The sequence below is a fragment of the Sinocyclocheilus grahami genome, unplaced genomic scaffold (assembly GCF_001515645.1).
Source record: "Sinocyclocheilus grahami isolate Dianchi unplaced genomic scaffold, SAMN03320097.WGS_v1.1 scaffold37.1, whole genome shotgun sequence".
Taxonomy (NCBI): Eukaryota; Metazoa; Chordata; class Actinopteri; order Cypriniformes; family Cyprinidae; genus Sinocyclocheilus; species Sinocyclocheilus grahami.
Window position 1 is genome coordinate 1459905 of NW_015505216.1, and position 22011 is coordinate 1481915.

The window sequence follows — 22011 nt, forward strand, 5'->3', positions numbered from 1 at the left end:
TGCACACTATTCAATATCAATGAATATCAATGTATTTGGTGCAACGTATTTTAAGCACCACAATCTCTAGTGTGTAGGCACAAAACTCCCCATCACTTGGCTGAGAGCTCTCTTTTTCCCCCCTCACAAGCACACAACAAATTAATGATTGATTTTATTCGTCATGCACAACACATAGAGCGATGCACGCAGAGATGTGCGGTTTAGATCGGGTGTAAATGTCAACATCATATGTGACCCTGGACCACAAAACCAGTCTTAAGTGTCAATTTTTCAAAATTGAGATTTATACATCACCTGAAAATAATATAGCTTTCCATTGATGTATGGTTTGTTAGGATAGGACAATATTTGGCCGAGATACAAAAGATCTGGAATCTGAGGGTGCAAAACAATCTAAATATTGAGAAAATCACCTTTAAAGTTGTCCAAATTAAGTTCTTAGCGATGCATTTTACTAATCAAAAATTAAGTTTTAATATATTTCCAGTAGGAAATGTACAAAATATCTTCATGGAACATGATCTTTACTTAATATCCTAATGATTTTTGGCATAAAAGTAAAATCAATCATTTTGACCCATACAATGTATTTTTGGCTATTGCTACAAATATTCCCCAGCGACTTAAGACTGGTTTTGTGTTGTCCAGGGTCACATATATGTCTAAAGTATTGAAGTCTGTCAAATAAAACATGAGCTTTTTGAGGCTGTTTTAATCCAATTACATTTGTGGCCTGTTACATGAAGTTGAACCAAAACAAACAAATCCAGAGTTTATGATTAACCCTGGAGCGTGTGAACTGCCAATCACACAAAACATGAAGAGCATCATTTTGCTTAATTTCTCGCAAGAGACTCTGTACAATTCAGGAAGTTAATGTTTTATTAAGGCAAGAAGAAACGCTGCTGCAATCAGTGTGTATCCATAAATATTTTGTTTATATGTAGAGTTATGATTCTGTCTTCATACATAAATGACTAAAACAAGAAGGTGGAGGCAGAACAGTCTTTGTCTCACTGAAGCTGCATGGACATATGCATTCTACAGCAAATTCACATGACACACATTCATAGTGTAACATTACTCAATGAACTGCATGCAAATTTAGTCCAAAACAAGTATATTTACAGAAGGGTGTGCATGTGTGTTACCTTGCGTCATAGCTGGCTGTTCAAATGTGGGCTGAGACAGCGCTGGTGCCTCAAACTGTCCCATGTGTGCATGCTGCACACTCACAAACGATTCTGTGGATAAACACAATTTTCATAGTTAATGTTTTTTTGTTTTTTTTCATCAATCCCATCTTTTCTTTTAAATAAAGTAATGATTCTATGTGAACAATCCAGTGGCATGCTGTGGTGTTCTGAAATAAGGAGTCAAAGTCCTCAATGTTCTGGATATCAAAACAACAGAACACAGGAGAAGCAAGTTCAACAGTCTAATTTTTTTAGCTGTAAAATAATAAATAAATTGACACAGACATGATTTTTAACTGAAGTCATTTGTGGTCATCATGTTGTATGGTTAAACTTAATATTGGTATTAAGTTTATAATATTAAATATAGTAATATTAAGTCCATAAGACATGTTTGCATTACTGTACATAATTAATTGAGTTGCATGAAATTCATTGCATTTCCTGCTCAGTTTTTATTCATTTATTGAATGAATTTATTCAATGTTGAATCTATTTTTGTGCAAGTGAGATGCGTAAAGAGACACTGTTGCAGAAATCAACATTTGTCTGGTGTCTATATTTAAGCAGTACATCAAATTGGTTTTACAAATTGTTTCATGAACCCATACACTTTTTTCTTATCTTAAAATCAACTGCATGCAATAATGCATTAACTACTAAAAAGGACTTATTTATTTTAATGTTTTGGCTGATTTTGTTAAATAAAAAGTAATTTAATGCTCAGACTAAGAGGATATGATGTGAATTCATATTCTAGTGGGGATTGATTAATCTATACACAAATAATCGTAATCGCAAATGAGTGGTGGTAGAACCGATGATTATATTGTGTCTTGCACTAGAACTGCTAAACATTTTGTACTGTGAATTATTTTCTCATTCATTTTTGGAGGAGGCATTGCCTCCCTTGCCTATTCGGACAAAACACCCCTGAAACAAACATGACCTCCAGTCTCACTAGCCCAGGGCTGTCCAAACTCGGTCCTGGAGGGCCGGTGTCCTGCAGAGTTTAGCTCCAACTTGCCTCAACACACCTGACTGGAAGTTTCTATGCCTAGTAAGAGCTTGATTAGCTGGTTCAGGTGTGTTTAATTAGGGTTGGAGCTAAACTCTGCAGGACACCGGCCCTCCAGGACCCAGTTTGGACAGCCCTGCACTAGCCTCTCAGTGTCAGGGTCCCAGTTCATGTTTGTCAATAACCAATCAGTTGTTTTGTAAGGAAAAAAATATTGTTAGAGAAAAGAGGAAAAGGTGTCCCTCTCACCTGTTTCTTGCAGAGCATCTTCCCCCAGTGCAGTCGGCAGTGTCACCTGCTGGCCGTCTCCCACCACCTCAAGCATGCTCGGGGTCCCTGTGCCAACCACAGCTGTGGACGGCTGCATGTCATTTGAGCCCTCCTGCTGTTGCAGCTGTTGAGCCAGCTCATACCTGAGAACAAACACAACAAATACAAAATGACTATAAAAGCGCTCCCCAACAGATACCACAGCATAACACACTTCACCATTTTTATATCATTCATTGCATGTAAGTGGTGCTGGAAGGAGCTCAGAGATTTTATTACTGATAAAATCTTTATTTGACCCTCTAACTCTAGCACTCTCTATTCTAATTCTATTCTTTAAAACAACAACAACTTGCCCCTTTAAGACTTGCACGAGCTTCTCTAATCTTTTTGTATTCTATCTATTTGTTTTCTTTTTATTTATTATACAATTAACAAAAGCAGAAAAAGGCCTCTAACACTAGCTTGCTCTATTTTTTTTCTATTCTATGTTTTCTTTTTATTTATTATATAATTGAAAAAAAAAACCTTGCTATGTGTACTGCGTTAAGCTAACTGAGACTTGTTATAGCACTTGCATTTGATTGCTTCAATTGTCCTCATTTGTAAGTCGCTTTGGATAAAAGCGTCTGCTAAATGACTAAATGTAAAATAATCTACGATTAAGGCGAATATTAATATACATTTGCAAAACTGTTGTTAAAATATTGCAAGGTTGAAAATAATCTGAAATATTCTGACATATTGCCCAGCCCTAACAATAATGGATGACACTACGCTATGAAACTTACATAGAACATGAAAGGATCTCATAGAAAATTGTTAATAAAATATGATTAATAAAACACACATCATATAAAAAAGAGAAAAATTATAAGATGCTTTGGGTAAGACTTTTAAAATTTGTAAAACATGACAAGTTGAACTTAAATTGTACCACACATGCTTGTGTTGATGTGATTTGTGCTGTGCTGCAAACCGATATTTACAGCTGAAAACAGATAAACTACTGCTCATATTTATGTGCATATCTTCAGAATGACCTGCAATCCCATCCAATAAGAACAGCTTTCCTGATGGACAGGTTTCAGGTGTTTGCCTGTTCATTAAAGGAATAGTTCACCCAAAAACGAAAATTTGCTTAAGTCGCTGGGGTATATTTTTAGCAATAGCCAAAAAAACATTGCATGGGTCAAAATTATCGATTTTTCTATTATGCCAAAAATCATTAAGATATTAAGTAAAGATCATGTTCCATGAAGATATTTTGTACATTTCCTACTGTAAATATATTAAAACATAATTTTTGATTAGTAATATGCATTGCTAAGAACTTCATTTGGACAACTTTAAAGGCGATTTTCTCAGTATTTTGATTTTTTTGCACCCTCAGATTCCAGATTTTCAAATAGTTGTATCTCGGCCAAATACTGTCCTATCCTAACAAACCATACACCAATGGAAAGCTTCGAGAAATTGACCCTTATGACTGGTTTTGTGGTCCAGGGTCACATTTACTCTACCTCAAGTTGTTCCAAACTTGTATGAATTTCTTGCTTCTGCTTTCTTCTTCTTCCAAACAGTTTCTGGTTTCCATTGACATCCATAGTATTTTTTTTTCACCTTACAGTCAATGGCTACCAGCAACTGTTTGGTTACCCACATTTTCCAAAATATCTTCTTTTGTGTTCAGCAGAAGAAATTCATAAATTCACACAGGTTTGAAACAACGTGATGTTGAGTAAATGATGACAGAATTGTCGTTTTTGGGTAAACTATCCCTTTAATAAACATGAGCCAGACATGACAACTCACCTGTGTGTTTTCATGTGCTTTCTGCAGTTGGGGGAGGATTTGAAGGTTTTCTGGCAGTAGGGACACATGTAGGGCCGTATGTTGCTGTGGGTAGTCATGTGGCGTCGCAGGCTCCCGCTGGTGGTGAAGGTGGTGTCACACAGCAGGCACTTGAAGGCTTTGAGGCCAGAGTGTGTGCGGATATGAGCTTTCAGTACGCCGGATGAAGCAAAGCCCTTACTGCACTGCAGGCACTTATACGGCCGCTCCCCTGTATGTGACCTGCAAAACACATGAAAATACTCCCACATTAGCCATCAAAACACTTCAACTGAACCACTTTATTTTATGTTTTCATTTTAAGTTCATCTTGTTGCTGCTAACTACATCTATTGACTCTGTTTCTAGAGCAGTACTTGTTGAGGCGCTACTGAATGTACAGCATCATGTTATATTTTGGAAAGCCAGTGTGCAAACAGCATGCCATCAGCGGTTATTGAATTTACATCTGAATCAGTGTTTTCATATTTTTTCAAGGTAAATAGGGTTTATATGACAAAAGTTCTGATAATTCCCACTTGTTTGTCCTACACAGAATTCCACTTTCATTATTTTTAGACTAAATATGCATATTTCTAACTGCATAATTTGGACCTGATGTGCTGCTTAAGGTGACTTGACTTCTTGTACGCTTTGCTACAGAATCCACACTTATACGGACGCTCATTCTCCACGATGTCCAGATACTGCTGCAGGGCGGCCCGTGAGTTCTGGTTCTGCAGGAGCCCTGCAGTGATAAGGACAATGTTAAAAACAAATAAATTAATGAAATTAAAAAAAACATTCATATCGGATCAATGATACTTCAATCACCAGTCATTGTTTTGTGGTGCACATGGCTATTTTAACAACCATAGTAACTACAGGACTGTTCAGATAGTTGAAGTATTTTTTAAGCGGTGTTATATTACAGAAAATCGAATATATTTCTGAGAATATCCAACTATTCTGAGAATATTAAGAATATTCAGTCTACCTATGGATAACAGTGAATATTCAATCAAAATCACAATGTTTCAATAACAATCACAATCTGTAAAACATCCTTTTTTAATTAATGCATTTCACAGTTGTCAGTAGCTAACAAAAATTTTAAAAATGTAGAACCAAAAGTGTTTAATTCAGACAAAAATGAATTGAGAGTGGCACAGCATTGTTTATATCAGTGTCAGAGAGGGAAAATATTTACTTGGAATTAATTTCTAGGGGCTTCCCATAATAATAATTATTTCAAACAAACTAAACTTGAAAACTTAGAATGGAATATAAAGGAATACTGTATGCCAAAAGGTTGATAACATTGAGAGATTCTCTTCAGGGATTTTTGCCATCTCAGCTTTTCAAATATTTTGGGCATTTTGGTTCCGTGGCTTGGTTAATTTCTGACCCTGATTTATACTGAATATAATTATATAGTATGTGCCGAACTACAAGCTCAGGTACTGTTGTACTGTAAAGGTGCATGGAAACACTTTGTTGATGATCTTCCGTACCCATGTCTGTGATGAGTATTGGCTCCTGGAGAGGTATATCAGGCAAAGGCAGATTGCTCCTGGACACTCTAGTTTTGTGAGTTTTTCGAGGGTATTTGTGTTTTTTATGGTGTATACTCTTAAAGTGTGAGGTGACATGCGTTTTCCTGTGGCCTGATGTACGGAAGAACTTCTCGCAGTGAGGACAAGGGAACGGCCGTAAACCTAAGGAGAGGCAGATAAACATGTCAAGTCAATATATATATCAATATATATATATTTTTTTTTTTTTTTGCAAATGAAAGACAGATTAACATTTGTTTTCACATCTTGATCTGGCACCTGTTGAGGAAGTGTTAGATATCATGTTTCTTTTTCTCTTTGTATAGCCATTTTCTCCCATTAACTCTACTGTTGCATTTGGGCAATTTTGGAAATGTCAAGAGTAAGACTATCAAAATACATCTTTTTTTTCCCATATAATTTTTTCACGAGTTAGATTTGTCATAAATACTTTTGAAAAATATTTCCTGAATCTCTTAAGTAATTTTAGCATTGTATTTTACTGATAAACATGAATAAGCACATTCAAATGCATTATAAACAGACAACATGTAACTGACATTACAAATAAACAATATCAAATGCACTAAATCCACAGGAATGTAAAGTGAAAGTTCAGTAATATTGATTTTTTTTTAATTAGAAAAATAATTTGTAGGTTTCATTAATGTGGGCTGTTTTTGAGGAAATTGGCAAATTATTTCAAGTCCAAAGTTCACAGTCTGAACAGTGTCTTCAAGGTTTTACTTATGCATTATTCACTTTCAAACCACTTCCAAATTAGGCTTCCGGGGGCAAATTTTATTGTGTATTTAAAAAAAAAATATTTTAATCTAATTAATTACACAATGTGCTGATTAATTAATCAAATTAATCTCAAAGAATTAGATTAATTAATCAGCACATCATGTTTATTATTAAAGATCATTTAAAGTCATTATTGTGTTAAATTAGAAAAGCACTGAATAGACATTGCAAAGAAAATAAATATTTTGATTCAACATACAAAAACAAAAATATACTGTATTATAACTTATAATATTCTACTCCAAATATAAAACTAAAAGAGCCAGTAGGTGGCGGCAAATCGCTGTTTTAATGAGTGAGCCATTCAGTCATTCATTCAACCGATTAGTTCAAACAGCTGATTCATTCAGAAGCAAAGCCAGTTGCTGCATCCCAATTCGCCTACTTATACTATGCCCTAAAAGTATATGCTCTTTTTGTGAAGAAAAAGTGACTCTATTTATAAATGGCTCACTGAATCATTAGTTCAATCGATTCATTCAAAACCATGGATTCATTCAGTAATGAAACACCGGAACAGTAATGAAACGCACAACAGTTCTGCTTTCGTTAGCGAACTTGCACAAAAACAGACAAATATTGAGAATAATGTGTCTAAAATGTAACACAATATCAAAACATTGTTTACTAAAAAAAAAAAAACAATATCACATTTGCAATCGTGCAGATATTCGGGGAAAAAAAATCATCTCTCTTGCTCGAGTCTAGTCGTTAATATATTTTTTCTTCCCCTGATATTATTTACACCTCTATCTTATCTTCATTTGTAAGTAAAAACTTTAAAATAATCTATTTTTCTTTCGACCAGCCAATGAGGTGAAAGAAAACAAGCGGTGTTTGTTTTAGTAACACATGCAACTTTAACACGCATCTGACGGACAGTTAAACCGCGCACTCGTATTTCAGTGTTGCTGTTAACATTATGGTTATTTTAACAAATTCATAACAGCATAAAGTTAAAGAGGGTGGACTTTATTAGTCGAATTTGCACATGAATTTAAGAAAGTGTTCTTGCAAAAAAACATTTGAATCTTTGCACATTCATGCGTTGATAAGACATTATTAATCACAATATGCGCTTATTCCTTAAGGGCCAGCTTTTAGCAGAGTTTAGCTTCAGTCCTAATTAAACACACCAGAACAAGTTAATCAAAGTCTTCAGGATAACTAGAAACTTCTAGTTCTTCTAACTCTAGAGCCGTTTCTAAATATGCGTTTTTGTCTGCACTTGTGTTCTTGTGGACTTGGGAAACATTATCAGTCATTGCCCAATAATGTTCCAATTCAAATTTCACAGTACAGTTCAAATCCTCAGATGTGTTCTTGCTGCACCCCTTTTATTGAGGATGCATCAAGAGGTGAGCTTGAGGCTGCCAGGTACCCCAGAATGCATTTCACAGCAACCAGCGGGCATTAATGGCAGAGGAGAAAACAAGCAGTATTTTCTAAATATTACTGTTATTGTGTCATGAAATGTAGTTTTAAGAGTTTTTCAGGTGAGAATGTAGTTGTTCAAAACTCAAATCTATGGTTTATTTATAAAGATAGCATCTAATTGAAAATTTGCTTCGCCGATTTAGGAGATGTGAGCTCCAGGCGATCACCAGGCGCTCAGTGCTCATGTATCCCGCCGAGAGCAGCCTCACCTCAGCTAGTCCTTCTGACATTTGCTGCTGGCTGTGATGTCTCTGAAGTGGTTAAAATGATTTGTGGTTAATATAATTTGTGGTTAATAAAATTTGTTTTATATCTAATAGGCAATCTTTGGTCTCATGAATCTATTTTTTTGCTCCAGGTCATATCATTTTGGCTGAGCACAAAGTTATGTTTCGTAACTTTATATATTTATTTAACTTTACCATAGTAGAGCGCTGACTTTGTAGCATACGTTTGACTGAATTGTATGCTTTTGTCTTTATTTCCTATTATATAAGCCTCATAAATATTATACTTATACTTTTATGGCTATTATTGTTCATTAAAACAAAAGGAATTTAACAAAAAGAGGCAGAGTTGTGCTTTGTTATATTTCATTTTATTATACACATACATACAGTGAAGATATGCACATATTGCCTGAACCACATATTAATATGTTTATATTTTTTAAATGAAAATTAAAAGAGGGTTGTGCTTTATATTTTGTTTTGTTAAGTATACATATAGTGAAGGTAACCAAAATATGTATACGTTGCCTGAACTACACTTTTGTGGCTAATAATATGTTTAAATTAAAATCAAAAGAGGCAGTGGTTTTTGATATAATATTTTGTCTAATTGTTAATATACATACAGTACAGTGAGGATGACCGGAGTAGCCAAGGCGAGCTGAGTGACATTATCAAGTATGGTGCAATTCCATTTGCAGGATTACTGGACATGTGTCCTCCCATCCTCAGGAGTTCGCACTCCCGAGTCGGACTTGCCAAGTCCGAAATACCAAGGACACAAGTATTTTTGCGTACTTTGTATTGAAAAACGGCTTCGGTGTACAGTAGTGGAGGTAAACTCTGCAATACAGTGAAGGATTGGATACCCCTGATCTAGGAACTCTTGGACAAAGTATGTGTATGTAACAGAAAGAGTGATGTTCTTACCAGTGTGGAGACGCTGATGGACCTTCATGCTCCCAGATGTGGAGAAACATTTCATGCAGTACTGACACTCAAAAGCTTTAATGCCTGTGTGGATCTTCATGTGGGCAGTCAGGGTGCTCTTGACTGCAAAGGCACGGAAGCACTGCTTGCACTTGTAGGGTTTTTCATGAGTGTGAATACGGATATGACGGACCAGATCGCTGGGCTTCTTGAACTCTTTGGAGCAGTATGGACAGCCGTGCCACCTCACACCATTCTCCTGCCTGATGGTGCCTAAAAACAAACACAAATATCATATCTGCTATATAATTGTGAATACTAATGGAGCTGGATCCTAAAGTCTGAGACCACATTATCAGTGAAAAGTGCCTCCAGTATGGGTCTGTTCGTCAGAGAGAATACAAACAAGTCGTATGAAATAATTTTAAGATATTTAAATGGTGCTATTGAATCTGATTTTTTAATCTCTATTACAGGTTACAGGTAACCGTTACAGGTAACTATAAAAAAAAAACTGTCTGAGATTGATATCAGTTATCTAAAATGATATGAGAAATAAAACAAACACCCTCTTTTAAAAAACTAAAATCCAAATGTTTATTTTACTGAAATCCTACTGTTAAAATTGTTTTATTTGTGCATTCTAAACTTTCTAATTTTACAATGCCCTATAAACAGCTTTGCAGCTAATTTTGGGTTAAATGGGAACCATCCTATTTTAACTTTTCAGATCAAGCTGTGGCAACTCTCATTTATCCATTTAGTAGAGGACAAATAAACGAAAGTGTTCCAGGCCTGTAAAGCATACCTAGCATCTGTGGAGGCTTTTTGATAATGCTTCTTTTCTCCTTTTTTACAACTGTGTCAGTCATAAGTATTTTTGAGGGGACAGGTCCATCATTTGTTGAAGTGGCAGTCGGGGCAGCTGTGTCTGGCTGAAGTTTTTCTGAGCTGCTCTGAGTTTCAGGCTGAACTGGAATCTCAGTCAGTCCACTGTTCTCCAGAGCTTGCTGTGAAAACACCAAATTTCATTAGAGCAAATGTTAAAGGGGTTAAAGGGGTCATTAACGGCATTTTAATTTATTTTATACTGTTTCCTAAGGTGCACGTATAATTTGAATAGGATTTTTATATCAAAAACTGTCATCATTTATAAATAAAAGGCCATTTTCTACCATGATTTTAGCCTTAATTTAATTATAAATTATTAGACCTTTTAATGAATTATATACTTATAATTATAAACAAACCTAAGCTGATAGCATTTAAACTACTGAACTGCAATCGGAAAACCCACTGAACTGAACTGAAACCCCAATCATCTGTGCTGATGTTGCAATAAAGGCACCAGCAGAGAACATATTTGCTTGTGTCAACAGAGAACAATTTAATTCCATCGATATACAAGTGATTTGTGGTAAGCAAAAATCTCTGGCCAATGTAGATGTGTGCTGGCCTGGATTGATCTGTAACTTCTGCATTATGTGATAATGATCTTGTGCATGATGACTTGCAGTAACTTATAATGTGATCTTATAAGAGGAGACAGAAAGTCAAATCTCGTTTTATCAGAGGGAACGCAGGGCTTTGCGCTTACAAATTTTTTTAGGAGCCAAAATGTTTTTTGCAGAACTTAACAGAACACTGAAACAAACTCAGTTTTAGTTGTTCTTGAGTAAAAAGCTGAAAACCAGTTAACCATTTAATTTTGCTCTGATACCCTTTCTTCAAAAAAAGAAAAAAAAAAGAGGAAAAATGAATTTGGTTTGGGGGTTTTAAGGGTAAAAAAAAGGTAAAAAGGTCTGATTTCTCATTCAAATTCAATAGACTTGTTCACTTGACTTTTTAAATGAAACCAATAATCAGACTTTGATCTGAACAGACGACACTTCTAACCTGCATGCATAAAGCACCTTAGCTTGGAATGTTTAAGGATACAAAAAAGAGGAAATATCAGTGAAGGTGATGTGCATTGGAGGTATGGGTCAGTTAATTATGAGCAGGAGGATATGAAAATGGGGCCAAATTTTTCATGAAGTCAGTGATTTTAGTAGAACGTATTGTACAGGTGCATGATCTGAGCAAGGAATCACAGAATAGATGTGTCAGATTTACTAGTATGTTCACACTGTCATCCAAAACAAGATCCGTGACATAAAGTGAGGGTAAAAAAAAATCTGGAGCAGTCAACTGTGATGTGAGTGTCTGGCATGTGTTGTGCAGAGTACAGGAACACACGGACCTGTTGTCACCATAGAATCAGGCCTTTTATGCTATCTAATGAGATCAACTGACATCTTGCATCTGCTTCAACCAGGTAGCGGCTTTATCTACAGTTATTTAAAATGCCCTCTTGAGTAGGTTTCATGCTACTTTTACTCTCTTTCACTGAAATAGATCTTGGTTACCTGCAGGATGTCCTGGTTGATTGCCGTGCCTATGGGCTGCCCAGGGGGAGGTGCTTGAGCACTGTCTGCCGTCACATGGTCAGACAGCTCCAGCAGCTGTTGGATCACATCGGTCACACCCTCTGCCCCTTCTGACCCCACTGCACCCTGATCAACCCTTGCATTTCCTTTCTGAAAACAAAAAAAACAAAAACAGAATCATACTTTACAGGTAAACTGCTTATGTAAGGATGACTGTGAACAAAAGGCTTTTCACACTCCATTTAACCCCGAGTTATGTATTCCTCTGGATCAAGGTCAAGCACAGTTAAGCAAAGCTTCACACATCTAATTTCTAAGGGGATATAATAATATTCCACCCCCAAAATAAAAATTTGCTCATCATTTACTCAACCTCTACAGAAGAAAGAAAGTCAAATACATATTGGGAGGCATGAGGGTGAGTAAATGATGAGAACATTTTCATTTTTGGGTGGAGTATCCCCTTTACCGCACGTCAGCTGTAAGATGAGTTTATCTTAGACAGACTGAAATCACCTGTGTTGCTGGCTCCTCAACTTCCATTACTGATATGTGCATTTTGCTGATGTGAGCATTGAGGCTGCCAAGCTTTTTATAGACACAGCTACAATCCATACATGGGAAGAGTGGAACATCACTTGCCTAAAAACAGAGATTTTTCATTAACAAAAGCACCTACTCCAGAAATAGGGACATATTCTGAATATTTTCAAACTATTCAACATTATTATTTTGGCAATTTAAAATGAACCAACACTGTAATTATTGCAACACTATCACCCAAGAATTACCTAGACTCTGGCAACCCAGCACAATTTTATCTTATTTCATGTGGGAACACAACCGGCACCAGTTATTAATTATTTTCACATTCTCATAATTTTGTGGACAGATGATTACAGCATTTAACTAGATTTTTAATAAATGAAACAGTTACTGGTTTGAAAAATTGAAAATGGTTAGTATCACATTTCATAGTTTAATTAAAAGTGTATTTTTAACTGACAGTAAATAATGTGCTGCATTAAGCAAAATTAGCAGGTCTCACAGAGGCTCAACATGCAGCATAGATTTTGCTTTGTATGAAAACATGGCAAACTCAGTGAGAGAGTGGATTTACATTTTTATTCAGCTTGTCTGCCGTTATTGTTCAGACCAATGTACAGAAGCCCTGAATCGCAATGTGAGAAAAACAAAAACAAATTGTGGGGGGAAAAAATAGTACAAAAAAAAGATAGACTCTGCCTGAGTCCTAACATTTCTTTTCTCTCTCTCTCTCTGACTTTTTTTTTATTTTTTTATCTCTTTTCTGACTTACTTTCTTTAAAAAAAAAATAAAAAAAAAAAGAACCAGGTGCCACTATCAGGAAGCCTGAAATCTAATACTTACACTGGTTTCTCGGGCAATTTATCCTTGAATAATACATTTATTACTGTTTTGCACATTGTAATTAAGACAAAATTAGGTTAGATATGTTTCATATGGTATGCATTGTCATGTATAAGAACTGGGGTTCTTTTTCAGTTGTATATTGCACTTTTTAAAATGGTTTGTTTGTTTGTTTATGATTTAACACCATGCAAACTACCTTGGCTATATTCATGACGAGAACGAGGTTATTTAAGTTAAATTAAGTTTTTAAATTTGATCTTAGATAAAAATTCTAAAACTAAATCTGGCCTTACTTCATTAAAGATCTTTCCATAAAAGTCAAAAGAAAAATGATGATTTCTGACAGACTTTGAAGCATATTTTGATGGATTGTAATAGTTTAAAGATAATGGATTCTGGCATAAAGAACATAAAGGAGGATCTTCACCCACCAACAGAAAACTATGGGTTAGTCTGGAATGTCCTATTCGACTAATACAATATGTGTAGACAATATGATCCCATCGATTTTCAAAGTGGGCACAACGTTTTACACCAACTACAGGATTGATTTTGTATAGTTTGTTTGTTGTACATTTATCCCTTTCAGCTTGCCATTTCTTATAAATATAAACGTTTATAACAGGTCTGAGCAATTTTTTAAATATATTTTTTTTATCAAAAATGTGCTAGACTGTAGCGCTTGTTGCTGTCCTGTTTGCCCAGCATTAGATGGTGAAAATACTGAAAAAAAAGAGAAACATGGAGAAATTATTACAACTGAGTTCACTTTGACTTTAATGCAAAGACTTTTTACTCTGTTAAATGTGGACATTAAAAATGGGTTGGAACTCATTTTGAACTCTCAAAGTGCACCAGATTGATGCATTTAACTTTCAAATGTGCTAAATTTCATATAGAGGTGTATGCCCCCAGTGCTGCAAATGCTCTGATATGGTGTAAAAAATGCATTTAAGCAACTGTACAGTAAAATTGTATCTGTACTTTTGCTGACACCCTTACATGTTTTATGAAGTAACAAAGTACTGCCATTGATTTTACCCAACTATATATTCATTAAATTAATCTAATTTGTTCAAATATTGTAGCAAGTATATATAAAAGTAGCAGTCGGTATCCACCAGCTGCTTTAAGTATTACAGTGCATTTCATCCTCACGGACTGCACCAGATTTGCCAGATCTTGCTGTAGAATGTCTTTCACCAAGGCATTTACAGGTTCTTGAACACGTCTGGGGTAGGCATGCACCGATTACCGGTTTTAAGGTATACCGCGATTTGAAAATGTCAAAACTACTACAATTTTACGTCATACCGTTCCTGCAGTATGCACCGTTTTTATTGTCTCAACTAATATGGAAAGTGTAGGAATCCCTCAGGTCGAGTGCAGAGTAGAGAGTAACACAACCCCTCCTGTTGGTGCAAGCAGTCAGTAAGCTGTGTGTAAGATGGCCGAAGGAGGTGAAGCCCTGGAACTTACGCGATTGGCAACTGGCTGTGTTTTTGTCATTAGGGGTTCAATCCCTAACTGACTGGCAGCACCAGCCACTGGCAAGTCACATGATTGGTGGCGGCTGGCAGTCTTATTCTGGCAGGTAACATGACCTGCCGGTGGTTGGCTGCCTGGCGGCTGGCAGTCCACTGTCAGGAACCACTGATTTATATGGCAGATTTATGTGTTTTGCTCTCCTTCCATTCTAGCTCCTGGAATAATATATATTTTAATTTTTTTCATTGTACATCTGTTCATTTATATACTTTATTCTTTTACATGATCGACGTTTTATGAAGTGATATGGAACGTGTTAAATTAGGAGCTGAAAGTGACTGGCTGCACTGAAGTGGCAGTAACCCACCAGTTGGGATCATGGCCATTTGAACACTTCGTGATAAACCTCCCTAAAATAATGATCATGTACAAGAATAGACCCACAAGAATATATGAGGTGGAGCGGAGAGGTGAAGCGGAGGCAGAACAGGGGGAGAGATGAGGAGGAGTAACAGAGCAGTGTGTAGCCCAAACACACAAGATGGCTACCACCATTACAGGGAGCACTGAGGATAGGGGAACAGCCTCTGTGACAGCCAGTGCTGAGGCCCTTGGGATACCAGCTGCTCTGGTGAAACCTGCGGTGGGTCCACCAAACTGGAGATCAGCCCCAAAGGCCCAAAATGCCCACATGTTTTCAAATGCGACTTTCACGATGACCGGGAACACAGGAGTGGCATCCGTGACGGCTGAAGACTGTGCTGTCACATCCATGATGGCTGGAGGCTCTGGAGTGGTGGCCATGACAACTGGAGGCTCTGGACTGGCGGCCATCTTGTGGAGAGGCTCCGGGCTGGCAGCCATGATGGAATGAGACTCTGGAATGGCAGCCATGTCTTGACAAGGCTCTGGAGCGGCGGCCATTTCATGACTAGACGAGTCTCTGGAGTGGCAGCCATGATGTGAAGAGGCTCTGGATCAGCAGCCGTGACGTGAAGATGCTCTGGTGTGGCAGCCACTGGGCTTTGGAGTGCTGAGAGTTTGGGGCTTGAGATAACCAGACTAGTATTCCGAGATGGGCCAAGCTCTGCAGCCACCGGAGTTTGACAGTGTTGGCCCCCACCGTTTCTCCCACAATGAATGGGGAACCAATTAACAAAAGCGCATAATCCAAAAATTCATAGCGTGACCCTTCGAGGACCATCTTGAACGAGTTTTGACTTTAATGGTTCATTCAGTTCATAATGTAACTCTGAATGGGTGGGACTACAGCTCCAAATGGATTAATCATGGTGATAGAAAGACAGAACGATAGCAGAAAGTAGCAAGTAACTAAAGGAAATTAACAACAAAGGTACCCTTTAGAGTCATTACTAATGCTATTAATGTTGTACTGCTCCAATGTTTATTATTATTTTATATATTTTTTTACATGTTGGTTCTGCTCATGCCAAGATGCAAATGTAATAATTTTGTATTATTGTGTGTACAGTAGAAAGCCCTTTATCCTTATGGATTCAAGAATCACTTCAACCCTACTATGAAGACATGATATTTGGAGTTCTCCATATTTTTTGTGGCATTAACATGAACTATTATTTGATGATTTGATTGGTAATTTGAATGACAATTGATTATAAATACTCTCTACCAACACACACATACAATATGTGTTACAAAGACAATCCGATGAACACGTGACAGGTAATGCAGAGGGTGTTACCTGTGAGTGAACTCTCTGAACATGCGAATGAAGGTTTCCTTTTTGGGAGAAAGAGGCAGGACAAAGCAAGCACATGTGAGGTTTCTCCCCTGTATGTCGCACCATGTGTGTCTGCAGCACCACCTTTTGGTTGAAGGCCTTTCCACAGTGAGTGCATTTATATGGCCTCTCACCTGGAGCACACAAAATACACTGTCAAACAGTCAACAGCACAGGTTCATGAAAATATTAATATTAGTGTTGTCACTTTAAGTATTAAAAAAAATATGTATTTGGGTTTACCTGTGTGAATGCGTATATGTCTAACAAGCTGACTGGGCTTTTTAAACGTCTTCCCACAGTGATGACAAATGTTTTTGAATCCTCTCCGATCTATGCACTTATAGTTTCTTGAACTTGTTATAACAGGCCTTAAAACGAATTGAGGATCAGAGTGTGAGCCACAAAGCTGAACTCAAATAGTACATACAATATATCTGAATTTATATACTCACAATAAATAAATCAAAACTGATCTGATTTTTCAGCTCAGAGTAAACTAAAACAATTTCCAAATATATACGGAGCCCCGCAAATGGCATGCAGGAAAAAAAAAATAGTAGGTAGAAGAAAACAACAGTGAATTATATTGTCAGAGATAAAAGTAAGATAACAAAGAATTCTCTCCATGTATCAGTTCTGTTGTGTAGATTTAATGCATATAAGATCTAAAAACTAACAGGAACGACTATCTTTTCCCACTATTTATGACTGTATCACATGAGTCAGGCTGTGATCTCTGAACAGGCGAATGCTTTAACAGTGAAAATTACACTTTTTTAAAATTTATTTTACTTTTAATGCTTTATTTTAACGTGACAAAACAATAGAACAAATAGAACAATGACCAATATTATTAATGATCTTTTAGATCTATTATCCAGGAGAACCTGTTCTGTTGAAGTGAGGCAATAAGAAACTGATTTTGCACAAAGCTCCTAATTTGTAAATACCTGAAGAATTATTATTTTGGGGTAATTTAAACTGTTCTGTAGATAACACCTTCTCCTTTTCAAACAGATTCTTTACCGAGGTTATAGCAACTTTTCTCCACAATGTGAAACCATTGTTCATTATTCCAGGCTGAAAAAAAAAAATCATTGTATTGGAGTAATAGGCAACAAAGTTTTGGCTTTCCCTTCCCAACTCCTGATTAACTTGTAATGTGTAATGTGTTTTTAACATCTTAAACAGATTTCAGAAAAGAGGTCAGACAAAGTAGATCACAATTAAAACAGCCTAATGATATAATAGATCATCAGTTTTGCATCAGTTTATGATAAATTGCTTGTGATGTTACTCGTTTGTGACCAAGTCTACTGAATGAATAAAATATAAGTTCTAAATCTGAGTTAAGACACAGAATATCAAATAGCCTAGTTAAGATCTGAAATCCTGCCCCTGCAATATTTAAACTGAGGGTACAGTTTTTTTAAACGAACGTCTCTCAGACACGTAAAAAGCAACGGAATGATCAAAGACATCTATGGCATGTTCAAATAGGAACACAACTGAAAAACATGACACAAAAACCAATGGGCAATGAATGTCAGCTTATTCTCGGGATTCAACTGATTTAAAAAATATATAACTTTCAAAATGTAGTCTTTTGTTTCAGTTTGCAGATGGTTGTCCCCTTCATCCAGCACAGTTTGGTCTGTGTTCACATGATTCAACATATATAGGGGGTAAACCAACTCCAGGGTAAGGCTAAAGAAAAGTAGCCTAGTCTAACTTAATCTATGAACTACGCACATCATAAACACGTCTTTTTTAGCAAAGTACCAGATATGGGTGTCATGTCATAAAATAAAACATTGTAAGTTACTAATTTACTAATTACTTCATTATTTTGTTTAATTTCCAATTATTCAAACAGCGATTAAATTATATAGGCTACCGAAAGCCAGCAAAGAACATTTACATTAGCATATTTTTATCGTTTCACCAAATATACTTGGGCGGCCGTTAATATACCTGGACGACCCGCCCAAGTAAACTCTACGTGTGGGAAACACTGTAATAGCATGTACGAAATGCTTTGAAAAGTTTCATAAAATGGGTGTCATGTCATAAAATAAAACATTGTAAGTTACTAATTTACTAATTACTTCATTATTTTGTTTAATTTCCAATTATTCAAACAGCGATTAAATTATATAGGCTACCGAAAGCCAGCAAAGAACATTTACATTAGCATATTTTTATCGTTTCACCAAATATAATTGGGCGGCCGTTAATATACCTGGGCGACCCGCCCAAGTAAAGTCTATGTGTGGGAAACACTGTAATAGCATGTACGAAATGCTTTGAAAAGTTTCATAAAATGGTAAACTTCACATTTCAGCCTTTAAATAAGAAAAGGGTTAAGTCAAAAATAGAATCCACATAAGCCTGTCATCAACCAGTCAAAATGTACAGCAGGTTATGCAAATTCAGTCTTTTTTTTTTTTGGCCAGACATAAACTGCACACGGCTGAATGTACAGTAAATGTAACTCGCTGTAAATCCACTCTCTGACAGCAGGTGGTGCTGTTGGAACAGCAGAATTAGAGTCGTTTCCTGTAACCTCCTTGGACAAAGCATCATTACGATAGGAACACTTCTTCATTAGGTATTACATGGAGTGAAGATGAAAACAAAATGCCATCAAATCTGGAGATGGGTAGGTTTAGGTATAAGTAAGGTGAGAGGAGTTGGATTTGGATCCAACCACGCCCCCTGGATCTTGTGTGCTGTGCACATGTGACACTGTTACTTAAAACTTTGCTTTATGCTGGGCAGTATTTATTTATCCTCAGTTGTTCAAATCACGGTAATCGAATACGGTTTTAATGATAATTAAATTTGAAACGGTAATACTAACCGCGGGGAATTTTATCATGATTTATCATCAAACCGGTAATCGTTCCATCCCTAATTTTTGGTGGTACCTTGAGGTCTGATTGGTCAGTGATAGGAAAGTATGCCATTCACACTCAAACAGTGAAATGACTTTAATAATGCAAATACAGTTAAGTGTAATATGTGCAGAGACAATATAACATAAAACACTACTGTAACGACAGTTGTGAATTCTTTGTTTTAGTTTGTGTTGTTACAGTACAAACACATCGGCAAAGGAGTTACACATTCTGAATAGCATAGTCAAGTTCACTATGGGCAGAGCTCTATTGTTCTCCTAAGTTTTTTCCCCAAAGTTTTGAGGGCCTTTGAGTCTTTTAAAAATTCGTAGGCCATTAGGTCAAGGCAAAGGTGGCACATGGGCGTTTATGTACAAAAGTTAGTACATATACTGTTCTCAGCAAAATAAAATTGCTCTGACAGTCATTAGTGCTGCCCAACAGAAAGTTGGCCACTTTGGACTTGGCGAAACATGCTGTGAAGTTTTAAATACTCCTCGTATGGTTTAATATGACTGTCACCGAACTTGTTCAACATCACATTACAGATATTTTGAACATGTTCGCCATGACGAGGCAATAATAATAATTAGACTTGAGCTATATGTTTGGTCAAGGAGGCTGGTCACATAGACATGTCTACTGTCATCAATAGTATATTATATAGTATATTGTATAATACCGCACGCTGTTACAGAACAAACCCATACAATCTCAAAATAAATCAGGTATCTCAAATTCTTTTACTTAAAGGGGTCATATGATGCGATTTCAAGTTTTCCTTTCTCTTTGGAGTGTTACAAGCTCTTGGTGCATAAAGAAGATCTGTAAAGTTGCAAAGACTAAAGTCTCAAATCCACCAAATACACAAAATAATGTTCTTTTTAGCAGCATCATATGACTCTTTTAATTGAACAGGCTATGGGAACACACTCAACTGCAAAAACAAGAAAGAGTTGATTTGTGAGGAAAGCGATCACACTTCTAAAACTAAATTAAAACTCAATATCATTCAAAAAGGTCTCTTCTCTATGACAGATAAATAAAATAATGTTGAGTAAAATTAAAAAGTCAAAGCCTTCTTGCACTGGATGTGCTGGTTTAGGCCTCATTGCCAGCTTCATTAACGTCTTCTTCTTATATATAAAACACCTGTGATTCACAAATACTTGCTAAGGAACTCACATTCACGTACAGTAGCCTTGTTTAAAGTTTGGATGAGTAAGGGCAAAACACCTAAGATATAGTACCTTTAAATGCCAGATATCACTTCTTTTGTAGCAGAAATAAACTGCTGCAGAAAAAGCTAGGTGCCATGCGTGATGTGCAATTGCAACACTCATTACAAATGTAGTGGAGCAAAGAGTACAGATACTTATTTTAAAATGTTGTGAAGTAGAGTAAAAGTTGCTCATTTTGAAACTCAGTAAAACTACAGAGTATCCAAAAAGATACTCAAGTACAGTAATTAATTACATTTACACCTCTGCCAAAATGTCCCAACTTTTTTGAAAATGGGTTTCCAATTTATGTCTTTTGTTTTTCTTTTTTTGTTGCCTTTCTTTTTTGTTTTTTTAAATGTGATGTAATACTAGAAGCTACTATAAACCAGAGTCAAAATCCTTTATGTAGACTGCTGCAGAAAAAGCTAGGTGCCATGCGTGATGTGCAATTGCAACACTCATTACAAATGTAGTGGAGCAAAGAGTACAGATACTTATTTTAAAATGTTGTGAAGTAGAGTAAAAGTTGCTCATTTTGAAACTCAGTAAAACTACAGAGTATCCAAAAAGATACTCAAGTACAGTAATTAATTACATTTACACCTCTGCCAAAATGTCCCAACTTTTTTGAAAATGGGTTTCCAATTTATGTCTTTTGTTTTTCTTTTTTTGTTGCCTTTCTTTTTTGTTTTTTAAATGTGATGTAATACTAGAAGCTACTATAAACCAGAGTCAAAATCCTTTATGTAACTTTTTCTGTGTTCAAAATGTGCAAAATGTATATAATGAGTGAGTACATCATGAATTCATCTTCAAAACCGCGTTTTTGTCTTATTCCGATTCACCACGGTACACTTATAATAAGTACTTATATTTGGACTAGTGTAACCTGGTCGGGTTGTCGCCGCTGCGGAGTAACACACACCTGCGTGAATCGCCATAGACATAAACTTAGAGAAGTAGCTCCGGTTAAAATGTTCTTCCGCGGGATGTGTGCAGTTCTGTTTATTAACCTCTAGAGCGCCAAAAGTTACATAGTGCTGCTTTAATGAGTTACATAGTGCTGCTTTAATCCATAAGAACACTGGCTAATGAAACTGATTCTGACAGAGCATCACCTGGGGCATTTCTCTCTATAAGAAAGTTGTCAGCAGCTTCACCTATAGCTGGAAGAAGACAGTTGGCTGAAGTCCAGAATCAGCTGGGTTTGCCGGCTCACCAGCTCATCACTGAGTCAGCCAGGCACTGGCGATCACAGCAGCAAATGATTGAGCACTTCCTGGAGCAGGAGGGAGCAGTCGAAAAGTCATGTCTGCTGACAAAAAGTCTAGATATCTTGTTCCTACTTTAGCAAGACATAGAGGTCCTGGAGGCAATCCAGATGCCTTTAAAACCCCTTCAGGACTTCACAGCTTTTGAAAAAAACAGCATATGCTGGTTAGGTATGTTTTGATGCTGGAATGTTGGTTTAAGCTGGTCCTTTACTGGTTTATGCTGGTCCTTTTGCTGGTTTATGCTGGTCCTTTGCTGGTT

At 36.5% G+C, this 22011-nt stretch overlaps 1 protein-coding gene across 1 annotated transcript in view; it reads right to left on the bottom strand.

Moving 5' to 3' along the window:
• The window catches only part of LOC107581755 (zinc finger protein 236), a 30987-nt gene extending 9199 nt beyond the window's left edge, over window positions 1-21788 (bottom strand). The window contains exons 1-12 of the mRNA XM_016267407.1: window positions 21709-21788; window positions 16596-16723; window positions 16314-16486; window positions 12226-12351; window positions 11689-11859; window positions 10089-10290; window positions 9281-9553; window positions 5835-6038; window positions 4936-5068; window positions 4303-4563; window positions 2467-2630; window positions 1155-1247 (exon numbers count right to left, since the gene is read on the bottom strand). Of these exons, the coding sequence (XP_016122893.1) occupies window positions 1155-1247; window positions 2467-2630; window positions 4303-4563; window positions 4936-5068; window positions 5835-6038; window positions 9281-9553; window positions 10089-10290; window positions 11689-11859; window positions 12226-12351; window positions 16314-16486; window positions 16596-16723; window positions 21709-21788 (2008 nt within the window). The remainder of the gene's footprint in view (window positions 1-1154; window positions 1248-2466; window positions 2631-4302; window positions 4564-4935; window positions 5069-5834; window positions 6039-9280; window positions 9554-10088; window positions 10291-11688; window positions 11860-12225; window positions 12352-16313; window positions 16487-16595; window positions 16724-21708) is intronic.
• Between the last annotated feature and the right edge of the window lie 223 nt (window positions 21789-22011).